This window comes from Piliocolobus tephrosceles, chromosome 9 (assembly GCF_002776525.5).
Source record: "Piliocolobus tephrosceles isolate RC106 chromosome 9, ASM277652v3, whole genome shotgun sequence".
In the NCBI taxonomy this organism is placed as follows: Eukaryota; Metazoa; Chordata; class Mammalia; order Primates; family Cercopithecidae; genus Piliocolobus; species Piliocolobus tephrosceles.
The window spans coordinates 94,390,426-94,410,392 of record NC_045442.1 but is presented as its reverse complement, the minus strand read 5'-3'; the positions used below and the strand labels follow the sequence as shown (position 1 = coordinate 94,410,392).

The following is a 19,967-nucleotide window of genomic DNA, read 5'->3' as shown; positions in this document are numbered from 1 at the left end:
ACACCTGACACAGCTGAAAGCTTGGTGGAAAAATCACCTGATGAGGCCGTGCCCTTGGTGGAGGGAACACCTGACAAAATTCAATGTTTGGGGAAAGCGACATCTGGAAAGTCTGAACAGTTAGCAGAAGAAACACCTAGAAAAATTACGAGGCCTGCAAAAGAAACATCTGGGTATAATATATGTCCAGTAACAGGAAGACATACTAAGATCGCATGGGAGAAAAAACCAAGACCTGTAAAGACTGAACGCGTGGCAGTAGTAACATCTAATAAAACTCAAGTTTCGGAAAAAGGAACATCTAAGATGATTGCATGTCCTACAAAAGAAACATCTACAAAAGCAAGTACCAATGGTAAGATGAGCGAACTTTGTAAGGCTTATTGGCACTTCAGGTTCCCTAGTGAAAAAAATGTGATGTGGGAGTAGTTGGGAATGACTTGAATATCTTTTTTTTTTATATACTTTAAGTTCTAGGGTACATGTGCATAACGTGCAGGTTTGTTACCTATGTGTACTTGTGCCATGTTGGGTGCTGCACCCATCAACTCGTCATTTACATCAGGTATAACTCCCAATGCAATCCCTCCCCACTCCCCCTCCCCATAATAGGCCCAATGTGTGATGTTCCCCTTCCTGAGTCCAAGTGATCTCGTTGTTCAGTTCCCACCTATGAGTGAGAACATGAGGTGTTTGGTTTTCTGTTCTTGTGATAGTTTGCTGAGAATGATGATTTCCAGCTGCATCCATGTCCCTACAAAGGACACAAACTCATCCTTTTTTATGGCTGCATAGTATTCCATGGTGTATATGTGCCACATTTTCTTAATCCAGTCTGTCACTGAAGGACATTTGGGTTGATTCCAAGTCTTTGCAATTGTGAATAGTGCTGCAATGAACATACATGTGCATGTGCCTTTATAGCAGCATGATTTATAAACCTTTGGGTAAATGCTCGTCATCACTGGCCATCAGAGAAATGCAAATCAAAACCACAGTGAGATACCATCTCACACCATTTAGAATGGCAATCATTAAAAAGTCAGGAAACAACAGGTGCTGGAGAGGATGTGGAGAAATAGGAACACTTTTACACTGTTGGTGGGATTGTAAACTAGTTCAACCATTATGGAAAACAGTATGGTGATTCCTCAAGGATCTAGAACTAGAAGTACCATATGACCCAGCCATCCCATTACTGGGTATTTACCCATGACTTGAATATCTAAATAAGGCAAGCTTAGGCTACACTTTTTAATAGTATAGGAATAAGTAGCTCTTATTCTGTAGGCCCTGGAAAAATTCTCACAGTTTTTCTGGCTATAAATACTAGATGAACTAACGAACAATGGCTAAAACCGTAGGAACCAAAGTTGTTTTGGTGGTACAGGGATATCATAGGATCCCACTTTCTGTTTTTTTTTTTTCTTTTGTGAGACAGAGTCTCAAACTGTGGCCTGAGCTGGAGTGCAATGGCATGAGCAATCTCGGCTGACTACAACCTCTGCCTCCTGGCTTCATGTGATTATTCTGCCTCAGCCTCCCAAGTAGCTAGGATTACAGGTGCCTGCCACCACATCTGGATAATGTTTTGTATTTTTAGTAGAGATAGGGTTTCACTATATTGGCCAGACTCAAACTTGTGACCTGCTGATATGCCCGCCTTGGCCTCCAAAAGTGCTGAGAATTCAGGTGTGAGCCACTGTGCCCAGCCAGGATTCCACTTTTGGTTGGTTAATTAGCAACAGCTCCAGTAATCATGCTCTCTCAAGACAATATTTAAAAGCTGGAAGGGTTACTTTTGTTCACATGTTTCTTTTAAAGAAGGAGAAAACTTGGAAGCTTGCAGTAATCTTCCTGTAACATTTTATTGGCTGGATTATACCACATGCTTATATCTAAACCAGTCACTAGGAAAGCAAATGTAATTACTGTGATTAGCTTACAATAATGATTTCTCTTTTTGAGATGGGATTGGGGTAATGGAATACTGAATATCTAAAGAAACTTATGTTTCTGTAGCAAGAAAGAATAAATAATGTCTATGCATAGGAAGCCAGCAACGTTTTCTGCAGGGATTCATTGAAAAAGTTTGAGCAGGGGAGTCACAAGATTAGATTTGAGTATCAGGGCATACTGGATATGGTATAAGGCAGAGACTGGCAAACTTTTCCTGTAAGGTGCCAGATAGGGAATATGTTAGGCTGCTGGGCACGGTGGCTCAAGCCTGTAATCCCAGCACTTTGGGAGGCTGAGGCACGTGGATCATGAAGTCAGGAGTTCGAGAACAGCCTGGCCAACATGTTGAAACACCGTCTCTACTAAAAATACAAAAAGTAGCCAGGCATGGTGGTGTGTGCCTATAATCCCAGCTACTTGGGAGGCTGAGGCAGGAGAGTCACTTGAACCCAGGAGGCAGAGGTTTCAGGGAGCTGAGATCACACCACTACACTCTAGCCTGGGTGACAGAGCAATATTCCATCTCAAGAAAAAAAAAAAAAAAAAAAAAAAAAATGCTAGGCCATGTGGTCTCTATAACAGCAATTGAAGTCTGTATTGTAGGGTGAAAGCAGTCATAGATAATGTATGAGCAAACAGGCAAGATTGTACTCCAATAAAACTTTGTATAAAAAACTGTCAGTTCCCTAGTTATTTGCTCCATTGCTGTCCACTTACAGTAAAGAGGATTAGGCTACTTTCAGCCAAATCATTTACTGAAGTTGTGCAAACCCCTAACCAGGCCTTCCAAGAAGGTTTGTGTCTATTTCCTGTAACTATCTTTATAAGTATTTTTCTAATCACTTTTTCTGATCCCTGACAAGTAGGGTTTCTTTTTCCCTGTGAAAGCCATCAGTTAAGGGGCCATTTCTAACTAGGAAATATAAATATAAAGTAAGTTTGTATTTCCAGTGGCAATGGAAAGATTAAGCAAAGGCAGAAAAGAGGTACAGTTAATATGATTTACTGATATTGAGTTTAAAAAGCTAGGGGACAGAAAAAATCTCAGGTCATTGATAAGTTTCCACATCGTGCATTAGCGTTTACAATGCTCATGGGGAAGGAGTAGGAAACTGTCAGGTCAACAGAGAAGTGCAAACAGTCATGGAACAGACCAAAGTTTTCTTTACATATTGAGTTTAATGAAACATTTATGTGGGATATTTTCAGTAAGTAACTGAATTACAGGTGTTTCTAGCTGAAGATAGTACTCTGGTTGGAGATGCAGGCCTAGAATAATTTTATTACAGTTATTAGGCAAAGCCATATATCTCAATGAGCTTATCCATTATGCAGAAGATGTAGAATAAGAAGAAAGCCATTGACAAAACCCTGGGAGTATCAACATTTTACAGAGTCAAAGGACTTGGTAAAGGTGACTGAGCAGTGGCTAATGAAAAGTAGGGGAGCAGTCAGAGAAAGTGATGTTGCAAATTTCTTTTAAATGTGAGAATTTCATGAGATTACTGAAAAGTCAGTTGGATTTAACTTACAAGTGTTTCAGTGGTAATCTGTTCAAAAGAATTCTTTTAAAGGTGTTAAGTGTACTGTTGATGTGGTTAATGTTTCTGGTGTCCAAGAAGAAATTTCCCATGATCCCACCTAACTTTTTGTAACTGAAGCAGCCAACATACACAGGATCTGGAAAATTGTCTAGACTGGGGAGTACATGTGCCAGCATTTTTCCAGAATTGCCAAAAGCTAAGGGTCATGTGTGAGGAAAAGTGCTGTTTTTTATGTGCTTCTTGTGGAGAATGGAGATCTGTGTTGTCTCTCTCTCTCTCTGTCTCTGTCTTTCTCTCTCTCACACACACACACATACACACATGCACAGTACAGTAATTCACCTTTATCCACAGGGGATATTTTCTAAGACATCCAGTGAATGTCTGAAACTGTGGATAGTATGGAACCCTATGCATTCATATTTTTTTCTATACATGCATATTTCTGATAAAGTTTAATTCATAAATTAGGCACAGAAAGAGATTAACAATAACTCATAGTAAAATAAAACAATAAAATATATTATAATCAAAGTTAGGTGAATGTGGTCTCTCAAAGTGTCTTGCATTGTACTCACCCTTCTCACTCATATGGTAATTGTGAGATGATATAATGCCTGTGTGATGAGATGAAGTCAGGAGAATAAGGTAGGAGTTGTCATGTGGTGTTAGGCTACTAATTATTTCTGGCTGACTACACATAAGAAGGAGGATCATCTGCTTCATGTGACCCTGGATCATTGAGCCATGATAGTGTTAATGGTTGGGATTCAAGAACAGACCATTTTGATGACTAATGGGCAGACAGCATATGCAAAGGGATGATTCATGACCTGGGTGAGATGGAACAGGGTGTCTTAATATTTCATCATATTCCTTAGAATGACACACTATTTAAGACTTATGACTTGTATATTTCTGGAATCCCCCATTTAATATTTTGGACTACAGTTGGCCACAAGTAGCTGAAGTCACAAAAATCCAAACCTTCAATATTATATTGTGAAATATATGTTTGGTCTTCAACACTGTTTTGTGGCATACAACTCATAAAATGTTTAGAATCTCCAAAGTGATGTCTTTGTATGCTAATAATTGAGTGATGACTGGCAGTCCCTAGATAGCTTCAGGAAAGGAGCTTGTCACAAAAAAGAACAAGGCATGATTAGAGTGTTGGGACTTTCAGCCCCACCCCTAAACCTCCTAGGAGGTGACAGGAGCTGAAGATAAGGTCAATTACCAATGGCCGCAGATTTTTTCATTCATGCCTATGTAATAAAGCTTTCTTAAGAACCCAGAATGACTGGGATCAGAGACCTTCCAGAAAGCTGAATGTATGGAAGTATTTGGAGGCTGATGTGCCCTGGGAGGGCATGGAAGCTCCATGCCCCTTCCCCCATAACTTGCCATATGCATCTATTCATGTGTCTCCTTTGTGATACCCTTTATAATAAACTGGTAAATGTGTTTCCCTTCATCTTTGGGGCACTCTGGCATGTTAATCAAACCCAAAGAGGGAGTCTTGAGAACCACAGCGTGAAACCAGCTGGTTAGAAGTTTCAGAGACACAGATTTGTGATTGGTATGGGAGGGCAGTCTTGTGAGACTGAGCCTTCAGCCTGTGGAATCTGAGACTATTTCTAGATAGATAGTGTTGGAAGTGAATAGAGGACAACCAGCTGGTTTCTGCTACAGAATTGATTGCCTACTTGTTGGTGGAGAAAATGCTCCAAACATTTGGTCGCAGAAGTCTTCTGTTTTGATGTTTGTGGTGTGAGAGCAGAGGGAAATCATGTGTGTGTGTTTCTTTCTATAAGTAGAGCAGATCAAGAGAGACTACTGTATCCTCTGTTCTAACTGCTCCGAGTTAATTTGTCTAGAAATTATGCTTTCTAAGGTTGACACTGTCCACTTATACTAATTCTGCTAATAATACAATTTTCTGTCAGTTTTATAGGATTCTGTTTGTATTATGGCTATTGTACACTGTAGTTCACTTTTAGATATCAAATTGTGCTAAATTCGATTTTTCCTCTCATTTGAGAACTAAAAAGGAGGGGAAATAATAGTTCTTAATGCATCATTTTTCTACCAAAAGTGTACTTAATAATAATTTTACTATAGTCTCAATATATGGTCCTAAAGGAATGCTGTATATCAAATCATCTCAGTCTTTGTAACAAAGCGTCTGAGTATTATGCTTTTTTATACAATATCTGGATCATGCATGAAAGTGTGCATGATTCTTTTAAATTAAGTTAAAGTATCATGATGTCTCCCAGGCTACTTTCAGGCTCCTAGGCTGCTCCGGTGATCCTCCTGCCTCACCTTCCCAAGTAGCTGGGATTACAGGCATGTGCCATCATGCCCTCTTATGTTTTTAATAATCTGTATTTTCTATCTATATTTGTTGATTTAATGTATTTTACTTTTTCTCTTTAATAGTGCATATGAGTTCTGTAAAGTCTATATACAGGTAAGACTTTATGGTTTTTTAGAAGGTATATTTTAACTCAGAAAATAAAGAGGAAATAAATCACTATCTGTTGAGTATTCTACTCTGGGCTAGAGAACATATTATGTGCTTAATATTTATCATCTCACATAGTCATCACAAAGCTTTGCAAAACATCTGTGCTACTGTCACCTACTTTGTATTAGTCAGTCAAATGTGGTTCAGAGAGGTTGATTAATTGGCCTATGATTTCAAAGCTAAAAAGTAACTGACCCTTGAGTTTGCCATCAGCCTACCTTGCTCCCAAATCCCTTCTCTTGCTCCTCAGCACAGATTGATGAATACCTATGCATCATTAGGATCAAGGTCCAGGTCCAGATAGGATCAATCACAAAGTCACATTTTGTCATTAACTCTTTTTAGAGATTTCCCTTAGAACACTGGTTAATCCAAGACTTTGTTCTAACATGTTTAAGAGTTAAAGAGGTATACCAGTACCTTGTTTTTATCATCAAAGTTTTGAGAGCAGATCTGACTTAGCTGTGGTGATAAGACATAGGTTTTTGTTTCATAAGCAAGACCAGGTAAATCCTATAGATGAATTCTTTTACTCTTATTGGAGAATATCTACATAGAGATATGTTAATCATATTTAGAGGCTATTTCTTATAGATTTCTCTGTTTACTGACTTCCCAGCTTAGTTTTTCTTGAAAGCAGTACCCTGCCTAGTTGCATGCACTCTTCTTTTTTTTTGCTAGAGTCTTTTTTCTTCTTCCATGACTTTTCTATGATCTTTTCCTGATTATTTTCTTCTCTACTTTCCTTGGTGTTCTTTTCTTCTATTATTTTATTGCTTTCTACCAGCCCCATTTTTCTATAGATAAAATTAAAAGTACATGGAATTTTAGGATTTTAAGGACTCTTGGAGACTAATCAAAATACTTTCATATTTCAACCTGTATTTAATATCCTGGAAAAATGGTTGTTCAGATGGAGAGTCTGAAACTCAAAGTGACCTATTTAACTATAGGAGGTAACAAGTAATATTTGAACTCATTTCAAAGCCCATTGCTCTTGTTTTTATATCACCACGTGAGTGAGTATTTGAATAATAGAAAGGAATAGGAAATGAGTCTAATTAAACAAATTGAAAAGGATAAGAATGGAATTAGCTGGAGAACCCAGTGGAAGTAGGTAACAAGGGAATTAGCAGGGAAAGGCCAAGTCTGAAGAGAAATAATCCCAGGATCGGTAGGAGTAACGGTTTTAGGTTTTACCAAAGAGATCAGAATGTTGGCTCTTACGACAAGTTTGATGAAGATAAATTAGAACAAACACAGTAGACATTGGGAGTTATCTAGAAAGCATATTAAATATGGTGCAAAAGAAGTCCTGAATAAGTCACTGCTTTTTTGCTTGTTTAATTGGAGGAATGGACAAACTTCAGGATTTCTGTTGAAAGAGTAAAAAGAAAAAAAAAAAGTCTCTACAATCAGATAGAAATGTCCTATTCTGTTCTTTCACCCCAAATCTCACTGGAGAGGCTTAGAGCCCCTTGAGTGCTAGGGGATTGAAGGTTGCTGAATTACATAGATCTGTGGCCCAGGGCAGGTGTCCCCTCCCCTTTGCCTCTTTTTCCAAGCCTCTAATGTCCTACCCATGTACATGTAAAGCAGGGGTAAGATTGGCTGTCAAATAAGTCATGGAGCTTCAGTTGGGTTTTTGGTAACATGCTTATGGTGGAGGTGAATGACTGACTGAGACTCCATTTGGTTGTTTTCCAGGAATAGGTAAATACAGAGCTTCTTGGCTGGTCATTGAGTTTATCTTTTCAGTAATCTGTGCTTTGATGAGCTGTATATTTAAAGATTGGAGACTGCCATGAAACCCTGCAGAAAAAAGATGTGGAAGTGAGAGACACTTTCACTATATATATGGTACTTAGAGAAATCCAATTATCAGGACTCAGTTTTTCTAGCAGTCTCTCTCCTTGGGAATGAGTACAAAGATTTTTAAGGTTTTGCTAGTTGATGTAGCCCTGAACAGGAAAGGACAAGTGTAAAATAAGTAGTTAGATTTTATTATTTTTAAAGTTTCAATTTTTTGTTGAGAAAAATATTCCCAACAAGAAATATACATTTGTGAGTTGACATTTGTAGGTTCAGCTTGTCAACATTTCAAATATTTCAGGGTACCCTCTGTAGTGGTTTATTGTGAAAGGAAGCAATAGGGCCTTCTTGAGTGGTTTTTATGCTGAGAAACAAAGAATGTCATTTTCCTGTGACACAGATTAGTCTTTGAATCAGAGATAGATAATGGAAAAGGGATACGGTAACTGTGTCTTTCTTCCTCATTTTAGGTTATCAAGTTTGTTCCGGTTTAGATATCAAAAGTTATGTCAGTTATTAAGTAGATTTCTAGTTCATCATTGAGGACAGTTTGTGAGGACAAATTATACTCAGGATATGCCAATTATATTGGCTGTCACTATTTTTTATGAAGCTAAGAGTGAGTGTTCATTGAATGTTATAGGTTGCGGAGGTAGAGTCAAAAATACGTAACTAAAATATTTTTTAAAAACAGAGGGCATATTTTAATTTTACCAAGAAACATGATTTAATATACAGAGGACTGATCTTTTCCCAGATTTTGCTTTTTGTTTTCATTTTTTAAAGTGAGCACCAAGATATGTACTAGCAGATTTTATTTTTAAAATATGTGAATTTGCTGATTTATGTTGTATCTTTTTTCTCTAAAGTCATTTTGACAGACCGCCTATTGAAAATTCACAGTCTACAAAACTTGAGGAAGACTTTAATCCTGCTACCAAGGTAAAATGGTCTCTTGTGAAGTTGATTTTCTCAGTTGGAATCTAGTTCTGTATGGTATTTTACTTTTCATGTTTTGCAGTGCTGTAAGTATCATTATTTCATGTTGGCAATATAAAGTTGGTCAGATAAGAACATTTTATATAAAATATGAGTAGTTGATTTAAACTTTGTTTTTACTTTAGTAAATAATAAATGTTTGGTAAATACTTTGAGGGTATGAGGGCCCAAAAAAGGAATGGGCTGGAGAATATATAGTGACAGGAACATTATATTAGAAAAAACTTTTCCACAGTAAAGAATATATAAAATCTGGTAAATTTTTATTTGGATAAGTGTACTTACTGTGAGTTTTAAAAATATCCTATTGTAACTTTAAAAAAAAACCTCATGCTTAAATTTTTCTTTAATGGATCAAGTTACTTATTATAGTAATCAAGGAATCTCTCTGATACTATTCAGTTCCAAAACTGTGCCACATAGCATATAGGTTTTTTTGCACTTAATATTTTGATATCACATAATTTACAGGAGAGAACTTTGTCTCAGTTTCTCTTCTTGGTTCTTTAAATACACCAAAATAATATTAGAAGTTGTGAAAATTTATTTGGGCATGGTGGTGCATGCCTGTAATTCCAGCTACCAAGGAGGCTGATGCAGGAGGATTGCTTGAGCCCAAGAGTTTGAGACCAGTGTGGGAATCATAATGAGACCTTATCTCTAATTTAAAAATAATAGTAGAAATTTAGAAATGTAAATTCTCTTTCTCAGAATCTGTATTATTAAGGGATGCCAGTGTGTTTTCTAAGTTACTTAATTAAAAGTATACTTTAAAGTCTTCATCTAAATGAAGAATGCAGGTTTTACCCCAAGTAAACAACCAGTTCTGGAAGCAGAGACTCTTATAAGCATATGGCAAGATTTTAATTTCAGAATTTTTAAATTGTAGTTTTTAAACATATTGTTCTAAGATTTTTGATCACATTTGAAAATTTTAAATTTCAGAAGATTTTGTATTTAGTTGTTTACATAATTGATTTGAAGCTCTTGCATCACTATGAGATACTGTGAGTTAGAAAACATACTTATGTGCATCCTAGTGTACCCAGAATACAGTCTTGCCTATAAAAAGCATTTTAAGAGGTTTTCAATGTGAATAAATAAGCAGACAAATGAATTTTTATGTTATGGAATGTTACAAGTAAGATAATATGCATGATATATCTTATAATTAAATCTAATGCATTTCTAAAATATGGTTTAAATTTATATTTTCTTTTGATATTTAGAATACATAAATTCATGTGAGTTATCTTGAGAAAATATGTCTTAAATAAGAAGACAATCAGTGATATGTAGTAAATAAGAAAGAAGGTTACACTATATTTTCTAATATCCTCCAAGTGGAGTTTAGATTAAAAAAAAATTTAATGAATTTAGTCTCAACTCATGCTCTTTTTTTTTTTTGAAACGGGGTCTCCCTCTGTCATGCAGGCTAGAGTGCAGTGGCACGATCTCGGCTCACTTCATCCTCCACCTTCCAGGTTCAAGCAGTTCTACTGCCTTAGCCTTCTGTGTAGCTGGGACTACAGGCACGTGCCACCACGCCCAGTTTATTTTTGTAATTTTAGTAGAGACAGGGTTTTACCATGTTGACCAGGATGGTCTCAATCTCTTGACTTCATGATTTGCCCTCCTGGGCCTCCCAAAGTGCTGGGATTACAGCGTGAGCCACTGAGCCCGGCCGAAAGTCATGTTCTATTAAATATATATTTGTAAGGAATACATTACTCTGAAATTCTTATTACCAATACTTTCTTCAGGTGAAAAGTTTATGAAACATTCCTTTGTAAATGTTTTCTCTCTCTGTAGTAAGAAAGTTCTCGCTTTTAGGTATTGGCTGACGACAATGTTTAACTAATTGAGTGTCTTATTATATAATAATAAAATTTAAATCTTTATTTCACAGGTATTAACAAAATAACTAATTATAGTGTAAATACGGATCAGCATTATAGGAATATGTTATGAACAAAAGTCTGTATTTTATGTATTTCATCACATGTCTTATAGTAGTTGTTTTTCATTTTCTTTCATGACTGAAGCTATACTTGATTGGTCATGTCTCTTGTTTGTTTCTCCCTCCTTCACCTTTTTAAAACTGATTTACCCCAGACTTTTTTTCTCACAGAATACATTTTTTCAGTGTCTGCTTTTGAGAGGGCATCACTGTCTCTATTGTCAGCATGTTTATTTACAGGTTTCTATTTAGTTGTATGTAGGATTTTCATTAATCAATCATTGCCCTCCCCATGATTTACTCTTTCTTTCTCTGTTTCTTCGAAGAAGCAGAATTTATACAATTATTTGTACTTAGCTTTTTGCCACACAGAATAGAAACAACCCATACCATTTCAATGCAAACTCAGTTAAATAAGGTACTATTAAAAACTAAAGTCTCACATTTTTCCACACAAGAGGTAATTAATACAACTGTGAAGAGATATTTCAAAATATAACATGTAATTTAACTTTTAAAATTTTAATTATTTCTATAATATTATAAACTATGTAAGGGTAAATTTTTGTCCTAGCTTATTTTGGTTAAAAAAATAATGTAGGGGTTGAGTGCGGTGGCTGACGCCTGTAATCCTAGGACTTGGGAAGCCCAGGTGGGTAGATCACGAGGTCAGGAGATCGAGACCATCCTGGCTAACATGGTGAAACCCCGTATCTACTAAAAATACAAAAAATTAGCCAGGTGTGGTGGTGGGTGCCTGTAGTCCCAGCTACTCAGGAGGCTGAGGCAGGAGAATGGCGTGAACCTGGCAGGCGGAGCTTGCAGTGAGCAGAGATTACACCACTCCAGCCTGGGAGACAGAACGAGACTCCATCTCAAAAAAAAAAAAAAAAAAAAAAAAAAAGGAAAGAGAAAAAAGAACAATAATAATCATAATAATCTAATGGATATCACCATATTTCTATAATAATAAATTATATGAAGGGGGTAAAATGAAATCATTCATTAATGGATACCACCATATTTCTCTAATAATAAATTACATGAACGGGGTGAAATGAAATAATTCGTTGAAGAAGGGTAAGATAAACATAGAGACTCCATGAGAGAGTCAAGATGTCACAGATTATTATTAAAAAAAAAAGTTGTTTAAATGAGAGCAGGAACACTCTAGAATAAAAGATATTATATAAGTGATTTAAAATAAAAATTAAGAAAACATAGCCAAGTAATAAAATACGGCTCAGGTGTTTTTGAGTGACTTGTAGCTGATTTTAATAAAAGGCTGAAAGAAAATATAAGGATAACTATAGGTAAGAGCAATTTGTTGTACTCTTTAAAATACCTAGTAGAGAATGATTTGAATGTTTCTAATATATAGGAAAGATAAATACTTATGGTGATTAATATCTCAATTATTCTGTTTTGATGATGTGAATGTATTAAGTGATAATATGTACACCCAAAACGTGTACATTTATACTGTGTCAACAAAAAATTTATAAATGGCCAGGCGCGGTGGCTCACATTTGTAATCCCAACACTTTGGGAGGCCAAGGCAGGCAGATAATGAGGTCAGTAGATCGAGACCATCCTGGCTAACATGGTGAAACCCTGTCTCTACTAAAAAATAGAAAAAAACTAGCCAGACGTGGTGGTGGGCACCTGTAGTCTCAGCTACTCGGGAGGTTGAGGCAGGAGAATGGCGTGAACCTGGGCAGCGGAGCTTGCAGTGAGCTGAGATTGCACCACTGCACTCCAGCCTGGGCAACAGAGCCAGACTCGGTCTCAAAAAAAAAAAAAGAAAAAAAAATTATAAACAAGGAATGAAAATTTAATTCTCACTTCTTTTATTAACTTTATGTTTTATATTTAATTTAGTCATATTAATGTAGAATGCAAAGTAAAATCTGTTTTAGGCCTTGTCAGCGATATTGTGAATTATCAATTTTTGACTCTTTGGTTTCTGGTTTAAGATTTCTAATTTAATGTTTGACATAGTCTTAGGTTATTAAACTAATTTATCTTACTCTTTGATGTAACCGTGGTAGCTGTTTTGAATATTTTTAATAATAGAGTATAAATAAGCATTTTATTTAAACTTGTTATTAAAATTAAATTTTCTGATCATATGAACAATGTTCTTATTCTGTGTCTCTTAAATTTTTAATCATTTTTTTAAAATCATTTTTAAGCTAGAACACTCAAAGAAATAAATGTAGAAATTATTAATCTCTAAAAATATTCTGATATCTTTTGTTCATAGTATGTTTGTAGTGGTATTATATGCACACAACAAATGAATGTATTCAATATTTGTGGATTTTTTTAAAGTAAAGTGCCTATTATCATAGAATCATATGTGAGGGAAGATTGTTAACAGAGTATACAAACTTAACATCGGAAGAATTGTTTTTACTCTTAAAATATCTCTTGCAATGGGGATCTTTTATATTATTTCCAGGAAGCCTTATTAACTTTAGTCTTCATAATTATTAAACCTTGCACATACATTTGTTTATTTCTAAAACTCAGGAATCCTGTTGACTTGAATTTTTTAGTTTCTTTCTTCACTTCTCCTGTGAATACTGAATTCTGCTTGGCAATCATACATATACATGAAAACTATTAAATCTTCAAATTGAATAATTATTGCTTAATTTTCTTTATGTGAGATCTTTTCTCCAATTTTAAACTACCATCCTATATGGTGTAAGTAGGCAATTCGAGCTAGTATTATATTGTTTACAGGAACATAAGAAAAGCATGTGAATTTTAAAGCAGGATTTCACATTTCTATCTCACTTTATAGTAGTACTTAAAAATGCCTCATAATTCTATGGGTAAGCATTTCTCTTGTACAAATAAAAATTTCAAAGTTTTTATATAGGTCATTTTGCAGACTGTTGTTTTAGAATTAAATGTTTTCATTCAATTCAAAGATGCATATTGCAATAATATTTCAGAAATAAATATTTACATATATAAATAAAATTATATTCTTGAAACAAATTTGGAAATACATGGCAGAGAAACTTAATCCCATGTTTTTCTCTTTCCTTTGATTTCATTTTCAAAATTTCAACAGTCTGTGTAGATTTGTGTTGCTTAATTCTACCGATTTAGTCTATCTTATAAATATTTATTTTCTTATCACTATGGAATTTTCCTCATGTAGATTATCTACTCATACTCCAAATGTATTTATCCAGATCTTTCTTCCAAGCCCCTTGGATGCCTCAAATCTTAGAGATCTCAAACTGAAAGCATCTTTTTTTTTTTATTCTTTTCCTGTCTCTTTTCTGACTCTTTGTAATATACTCAGTCATCTGGTTTCCCCATCCTAGTAAGTAACACCTAGGAAGTAGCCATGAAATGCTCAAGCACTTCAACCTCCATTTTAACTGTCCCCCACATCCTGCACTTCAACCCTCCTCCAGGTCACCAAGCCAATCACACACCAAAATTTGTATTATCTACCTTCTTATAATTTTCCATATCTTATTACCGTAATTAACTCTCTACCTATAATTTTGAAGTACTCCTTTCTAGTTTTGCCCCATCTCCCCATGTTCATCTATCTTTACATCGCTGGAAGGGTCACCTTTCTAAAATATATTTGTAATGATGTATCTCATCTGCATATTGAGCGGATACCCATTACATGAAGGGTTAAGTTCATATTCTAGCGTGACACATATCTTACATGGTTTGGCCCCATTTTATCTCTTCAACTCATTTCCTCTGACTGTGTTCCAGTTTTACCATATCACTTTGGCACCCCTCAGAGTGGCAGCAGAATTCTATGGTCAGAGTTGATCTTTCTGAGACTGCCATTTAATCTCCATCTCAAAGATGAGGCGTATGCCATATGAAAGTCTAGGAGGAAGACATTCTGAACAGACAGAACAGTGGACCATATTTGTTCATCATTTTGTTCTTAACCTAGAATGACTAGGAAGTAGAAAGTGGGGTAACCACCAACATCATCATCATCCTCATTATTCTAAAGTGAAGAAAAATCTGCAAATGCGTGTCTCGCACATGTTACACGTTTCACGAATACATGTTTTTGTTGTTCTTTTTTTATGAAGGCTTGCTCTACTTTTCTGAAGTTGTGTCTTAATCAATCGCATATTTTATCTAATGACTGTTTGCTTTCATTTAAAAGTAACATAATTATAAGGTTTCCTTCTGAATCTTTCCTTTTATTCAAGCAGTTCTTTGTCAGCAAAAAACTTGTAAAAATTATTCTTATTATCTTAAGCCCTTGTTTTCCTAAATGAAACAGTTTCTACAGAGTTCTATTCCTACTCTGTATGACATACTCTGAAAATTCTCTTCATGCCGTGCATAGTTTTTAACAAAAATTCTATAATTATGCATATGTCAAGTGTTTAATCATATTGTGTTCTGTTTGAAATGCCCTATTATTTTTGGTGAGGACTACAGAGTAAGGCAGATACTTTGAATTTAATTCCTTTTGTACACGAGTGAATTTTTTCTGAATATGTTTTATTTTCCATGTTCAGTAACCTAGTCAATAGCGACATGAAGATGAAAGATAAGTTTGATATACAGAGCATATTTGAGGTTTTCTCTTGAAATGTTTAGGTGTTCAATATGTGAACAGCTTTAAATCTAATTGCCTTTAAAGTAAAAAAAATATGTTTTAAGAAGTTTTTTTTTTTTTTTTTTTTTTTTTTTTTTTTTTTGAGACGGAGTCTCGCTCTGTCACCAGGCTAGAGTGCAATGCCTGATCTCGGCTCACTGCAGCCTCTACATCCTGGGTTCCAGCAATTCTCCTGCCTCAGCCTCCTGAGTAGCTGGGATTACAGGCACCTGCCACCATGCCCAGCTAATTTTTGTATTTTTAGTAGAGATGGGGTTTCAGCCAGTTGGCCAGCATGGTCTTGGTCCCTTGACCTTGTGATCCACCTGCCTCGGCCTCCCAAAGTGCTGTCATTACAGGTGTGAGCCATCATGCCCAGCCCATAAAAAAGATTTTAAATAAAAGTATTGATGCTTGTCATTTTTATTATTTTAAAATTGAAAGTATTTATTGATGTGGCTCACGCCGTAATCCCAGTGCTTTGGGAGGATGAGGCGGGCGGATCACTTGAGATCAGGAGTTCAAGACCAGCCTGGCCAACATGGTGAAACCCTGTCTATCCTAAAAACAGAACAAGTTAGCCAGGCGTGGTGGCTCATGCCTGTAGGCCCAGTTACTTGGGAGGCTGAGGCAGGAGAATTGCTTGAACCTGGGAGACAGAGGTGGCAGTAGGCCAAGATCACACCAATGAGCCACGCTGCAAGACTTCATCTCAAAAAAACAAAAAAAATGAAATAAACAAATTATTTATTGATATTACCTTTAACAGATTATCTCTAAGAGTGCTGAACAGAATTATATGTGTTTACCTGGTGCTGCTATATATGAAAATGATGTCATATATGAAAATGATGTCAAAACAATAAATCACAAAATAGAAGGTAAGAACAATTTTTTTAATTTAAAACATCGTTTGACCAAATGTTTGTCTAAATGCATGAGGAGTGATATACTCTGACAGCCAAAGAAAATTATTTTTTAAATGCATAGCATAGAAGAACAAAAGGAGTGAAAGTTATATGCCTTCTCAGGTGTTAGCAACAGATTATATTGACAGTGCCAAAAAAAAGAGAGAGGAATTATTAGTTTAAATTCAATATACTGTAAGACCTGAGCGAAGGAGTAAAAGAGGGAATGAAGACAGAGGAAGACAGAATACATGGAGTACATAAGGGAACAAGAAGCAGGTTTATATAATGGTGGATAGTAAAATAAAATAATTCTTTAGAAAAAGATAGGTCATGGTTAGAAAGATTTGAAGAATGTAAAGTGACCTTTCATTACCAAAATTTACCAGGGAATTATAGCAAAGTGTTGTCACTCCTGTCTTTCTCACTGGTGGGAAAGCATTAGGGATGCAAGCACCTGACCATGGAGAGTTGTGTTTTATCTGCAATAGGTGAATATAAGCATATTTTCACAGCCACATGTGTATATAATTTGTCATATAGACTCGGTATAGATCAGAAGTTTTCAAACTGTAGAAAATCAGCTGAATACCTTGTTAACAATGCATGCTATGATTCAGCAGGCTTGGGGTTCTGGCATTTTTAAATAAGTTCTCAACTGATGCTGATACTGGTGGTCCTTCGACCTCACTCTTAAGTAGCAAGGGAACAGCCTTTCCTTTGGAAAAATCTGGAAGAAAGGCAGTTGGATAGAAGGTCAAGACATAATAGGGTCAAGGGAAAGCATTATATTGCTTTTATTTCTGAGTATGTTTCTGGCCAGAGGGGAAAAAAGGTAAATAAATAGTAATTACAGATGTCAGATACTATCCCTAATCAAAGAGAAAGAAAGTGTTGGGAAAATTGATTTTAAAAGATGTTGAGTGGGAAGAATCAAGACCACAGATGTAGACATTATTTTGGCTAAGGAAGAGGGATTGTGAGGCAGGAAACGGGGCAAGAAAGAAGATAGCCAGGCAACTTTAGAGTTTCTGAAAAGAAAATGTGAGTGAATTCACTTCAGATGCATTTAGAATATTTATGTTATATATTCCTTTTCTGCCTCATGGCTCTCAGTACTCCTTGAACCTTGATTTAATTCTATGAAGTGTCAAAAATTTAGGTTACTTACAGCACTCATTTTTCGTATAAGTTTCTAATGTTTCTCCAAGGAGTCACAAGTTGATTCTGAAGATATGGTTGCATTGAGGAAATACTATCTCATTGTCATTAAAGCAGCTTTTAATTTATATGCAGTACAAGTTTTTTAAGCTTATTTATCTAAAACACATTCACATCAAATATATTGTCATGGCCTATTGAAATTTCAAAGGGTTGGATGTATATTTTGCTAATATAAAAAAGTTAGTATCTTGAAGAATCTTACTTATTGATAAATAATCTTTTTTGAAGAACCGTGTAATAAAGATTGCTTAATCAAACTAAGTAATAATAAAAAATAAAAACCTAGAAATGACAGATGATAGGTAATTAAAATTATCTGAGTGAACAGCAAATATCTGACATAGTGGGTTTCATGGGAGAAGAGAATATTACTTCTTTTGTGAAGAAATAATTCATACAAATTAGTCAAACTTTTATTGTTTTTTTGCATTCTAATGAATATGAAGTTAATTTTTAGATTTTTAAGATTGCAGTTCTAACCAACTGACTATAGAAGTGGTGGTTGTTATCCACCAATAGAATATACAGGCTGCAGAAGAAAGTCCACAGATACATGAATGAAAATAGATTTGTGTATGTTTTCAAAATTTATAGTAGAGAATTGTCCTCATGAATGTATCTGTGATTTACCTTTTATAGATCAGATGATGCCATCAGAATCCAAACAAAAGGATGAAGAAGAAAATTCTTGGGATTTAGAGGTACTATGTATTATCAATTTTTATAAATAGTAGTATTGCATGATATGAAAACATAAAACCAGAGGTTTAGATTTTATTTTCTCACCTCTGCATATGTCACCCCCATTTTATTTTTGATATTTTTCAGGTTGTGCTTAATAGAGAATCTATGTGCTAGGTAGATTACTGCTTCATAGTGAATTTTTTTTGAAGAAGATTTTAATCAGGAAATTTTGATACTCACCATTATTAGGATTTTTCCATTGAAATTGTTTACTGATATTACTTTTAACAGAGTGTCCATGAGACTGTTTCACAGAAGGATGTGTGTTTACCCAAGGCTACACCTCAAAAAGAATTCCATACGATAAGTGGAAAATCAGAAGGTAAGAACCATTTATTTTTTTTTTATTTAAGGAGTCATTTGACCAAATATTTCTCTAAACTGATGAGGAAGCATATCCTCTAATAACCAAAGAAAATTACCTCCTAAATGCAAAGCACAGAAAAAAAGAGAAGTGAAATGGTGATATGTTATACATCTTTTCAGCTCTATGCAGCAGAATATATTGAGAGTGCTGAAAAGGAGGTGAGTTATTAGTTTGAATTCAAGATATTTCAAGACCTGAGGAAAATGAGAAAATAAGAAAGAAGAAAGTAGTAAAAGAGGAAATGAAGACTGAGAAAGACAGAGCGTACAGAGAGTATATGAAGGAACAAGAAACAGGTTTATATAATGGAGGATGATAAAATAAAGTGATTCTTTACGAGAAGATCGGGTATGGTTAGAAATTGGGAAGAATATAAATTGAACTTCTTGTACAAAAGTTTAGCAGAGAATTACAGCAAAGGAATTCTGACACTTCCTGTCTTTCTCACTGGTGGGAAGCCATTAGGGATGGAAACACCTGACCATGGAGAGCTGTGTTCTATTTGCAGTAGGTGAGACTAAGCATATATGCACGGCCACACATGTATATAATTTGTCATATGCACTCCATATAGACCAGAAGTTTTCATAGAAAATCAGCTGAAAACCTTGTTAACAATTCACACCATGATTCAGCAGACTTGGGATTCTGCATTTTTCATAAGTTGTCTGGCGATGCTGATGCTGGTGGTCCTTGGACCTTGCTCTGAGTTATTTTTGGTATAAATTCATTTTCTGTCTCAAGGGTCTGAGAGCTCCTCAAGTCTTGTGTGGGTCATGATTTTTATCCTATAATATGTGGGAACATTAGGTTACTTAAGGCAATTATTTTTTCCTATACATTTCTGATGTTTCTCCAAGGTGTCACAACCTGACTCTGAAGGTATTGCTGTATTAACGAAGAACTGTGTCATCGTAATTAAAGCAGTTCTTAATTTATATGCAATAAAAGTATTTTTAACTTATCTTCCTAAAACATAAAAACAGCCAAAACAGGCCCAATAGGCTGTCATGGTGTACTGAAATGTAAAAACTTTGGACAATATAGTTTACTAACATCAAAAAGTTAATATCCCTAAAAAATCTTATTTGTTGATCAATCATATGTTTTGATGAACTGTGTAATAAAGATTGCTGAGTCAATCGAACTAAGATATACTACACAGTAAAAATTTACAAAGAAATGAGAGATGATAGGTAAAGGTTTCTGAATGAACAGCCAATAAAAGACATACAATGTTTCCCGGGAGAAGAGTGTGTGACTGCTTTGTGAGGAAATACTTCATGCAAGTTAGTCAGTTTTCTA

The 19,967-nt window shown here is 35.3% G+C and overlaps 1 protein-coding gene across 1 annotated transcript in view; it reads left to right on the top strand.

Moving 5' to 3' along the window:
* Nucleotides 1–19,967, top strand: part of ANKRD30A (ankyrin repeat domain 30A) — a 128,831-nt gene that overhangs the window by 14,314 nt on the left and 94,550 nt on the right. The window contains exons 8-13 of the mRNA XM_031936184.1: nucleotides 46–355; nucleotides 5,949–5,979; nucleotides 8,718–8,790; nucleotides 16,189–16,300; nucleotides 18,191–18,252; nucleotides 18,527–18,617. Coding sequence (XP_031792044.1) covers nucleotides 46–355; nucleotides 5,949–5,979; nucleotides 8,718–8,790; nucleotides 16,189–16,300; nucleotides 18,191–18,252; nucleotides 18,527–18,617 — 679 coding nt within the window. The remainder of the gene's footprint in view (nucleotides 1–45; nucleotides 356–5,948; nucleotides 5,980–8,717; nucleotides 8,791–16,188; nucleotides 16,301–18,190; nucleotides 18,253–18,526; nucleotides 18,618–19,967) is intronic.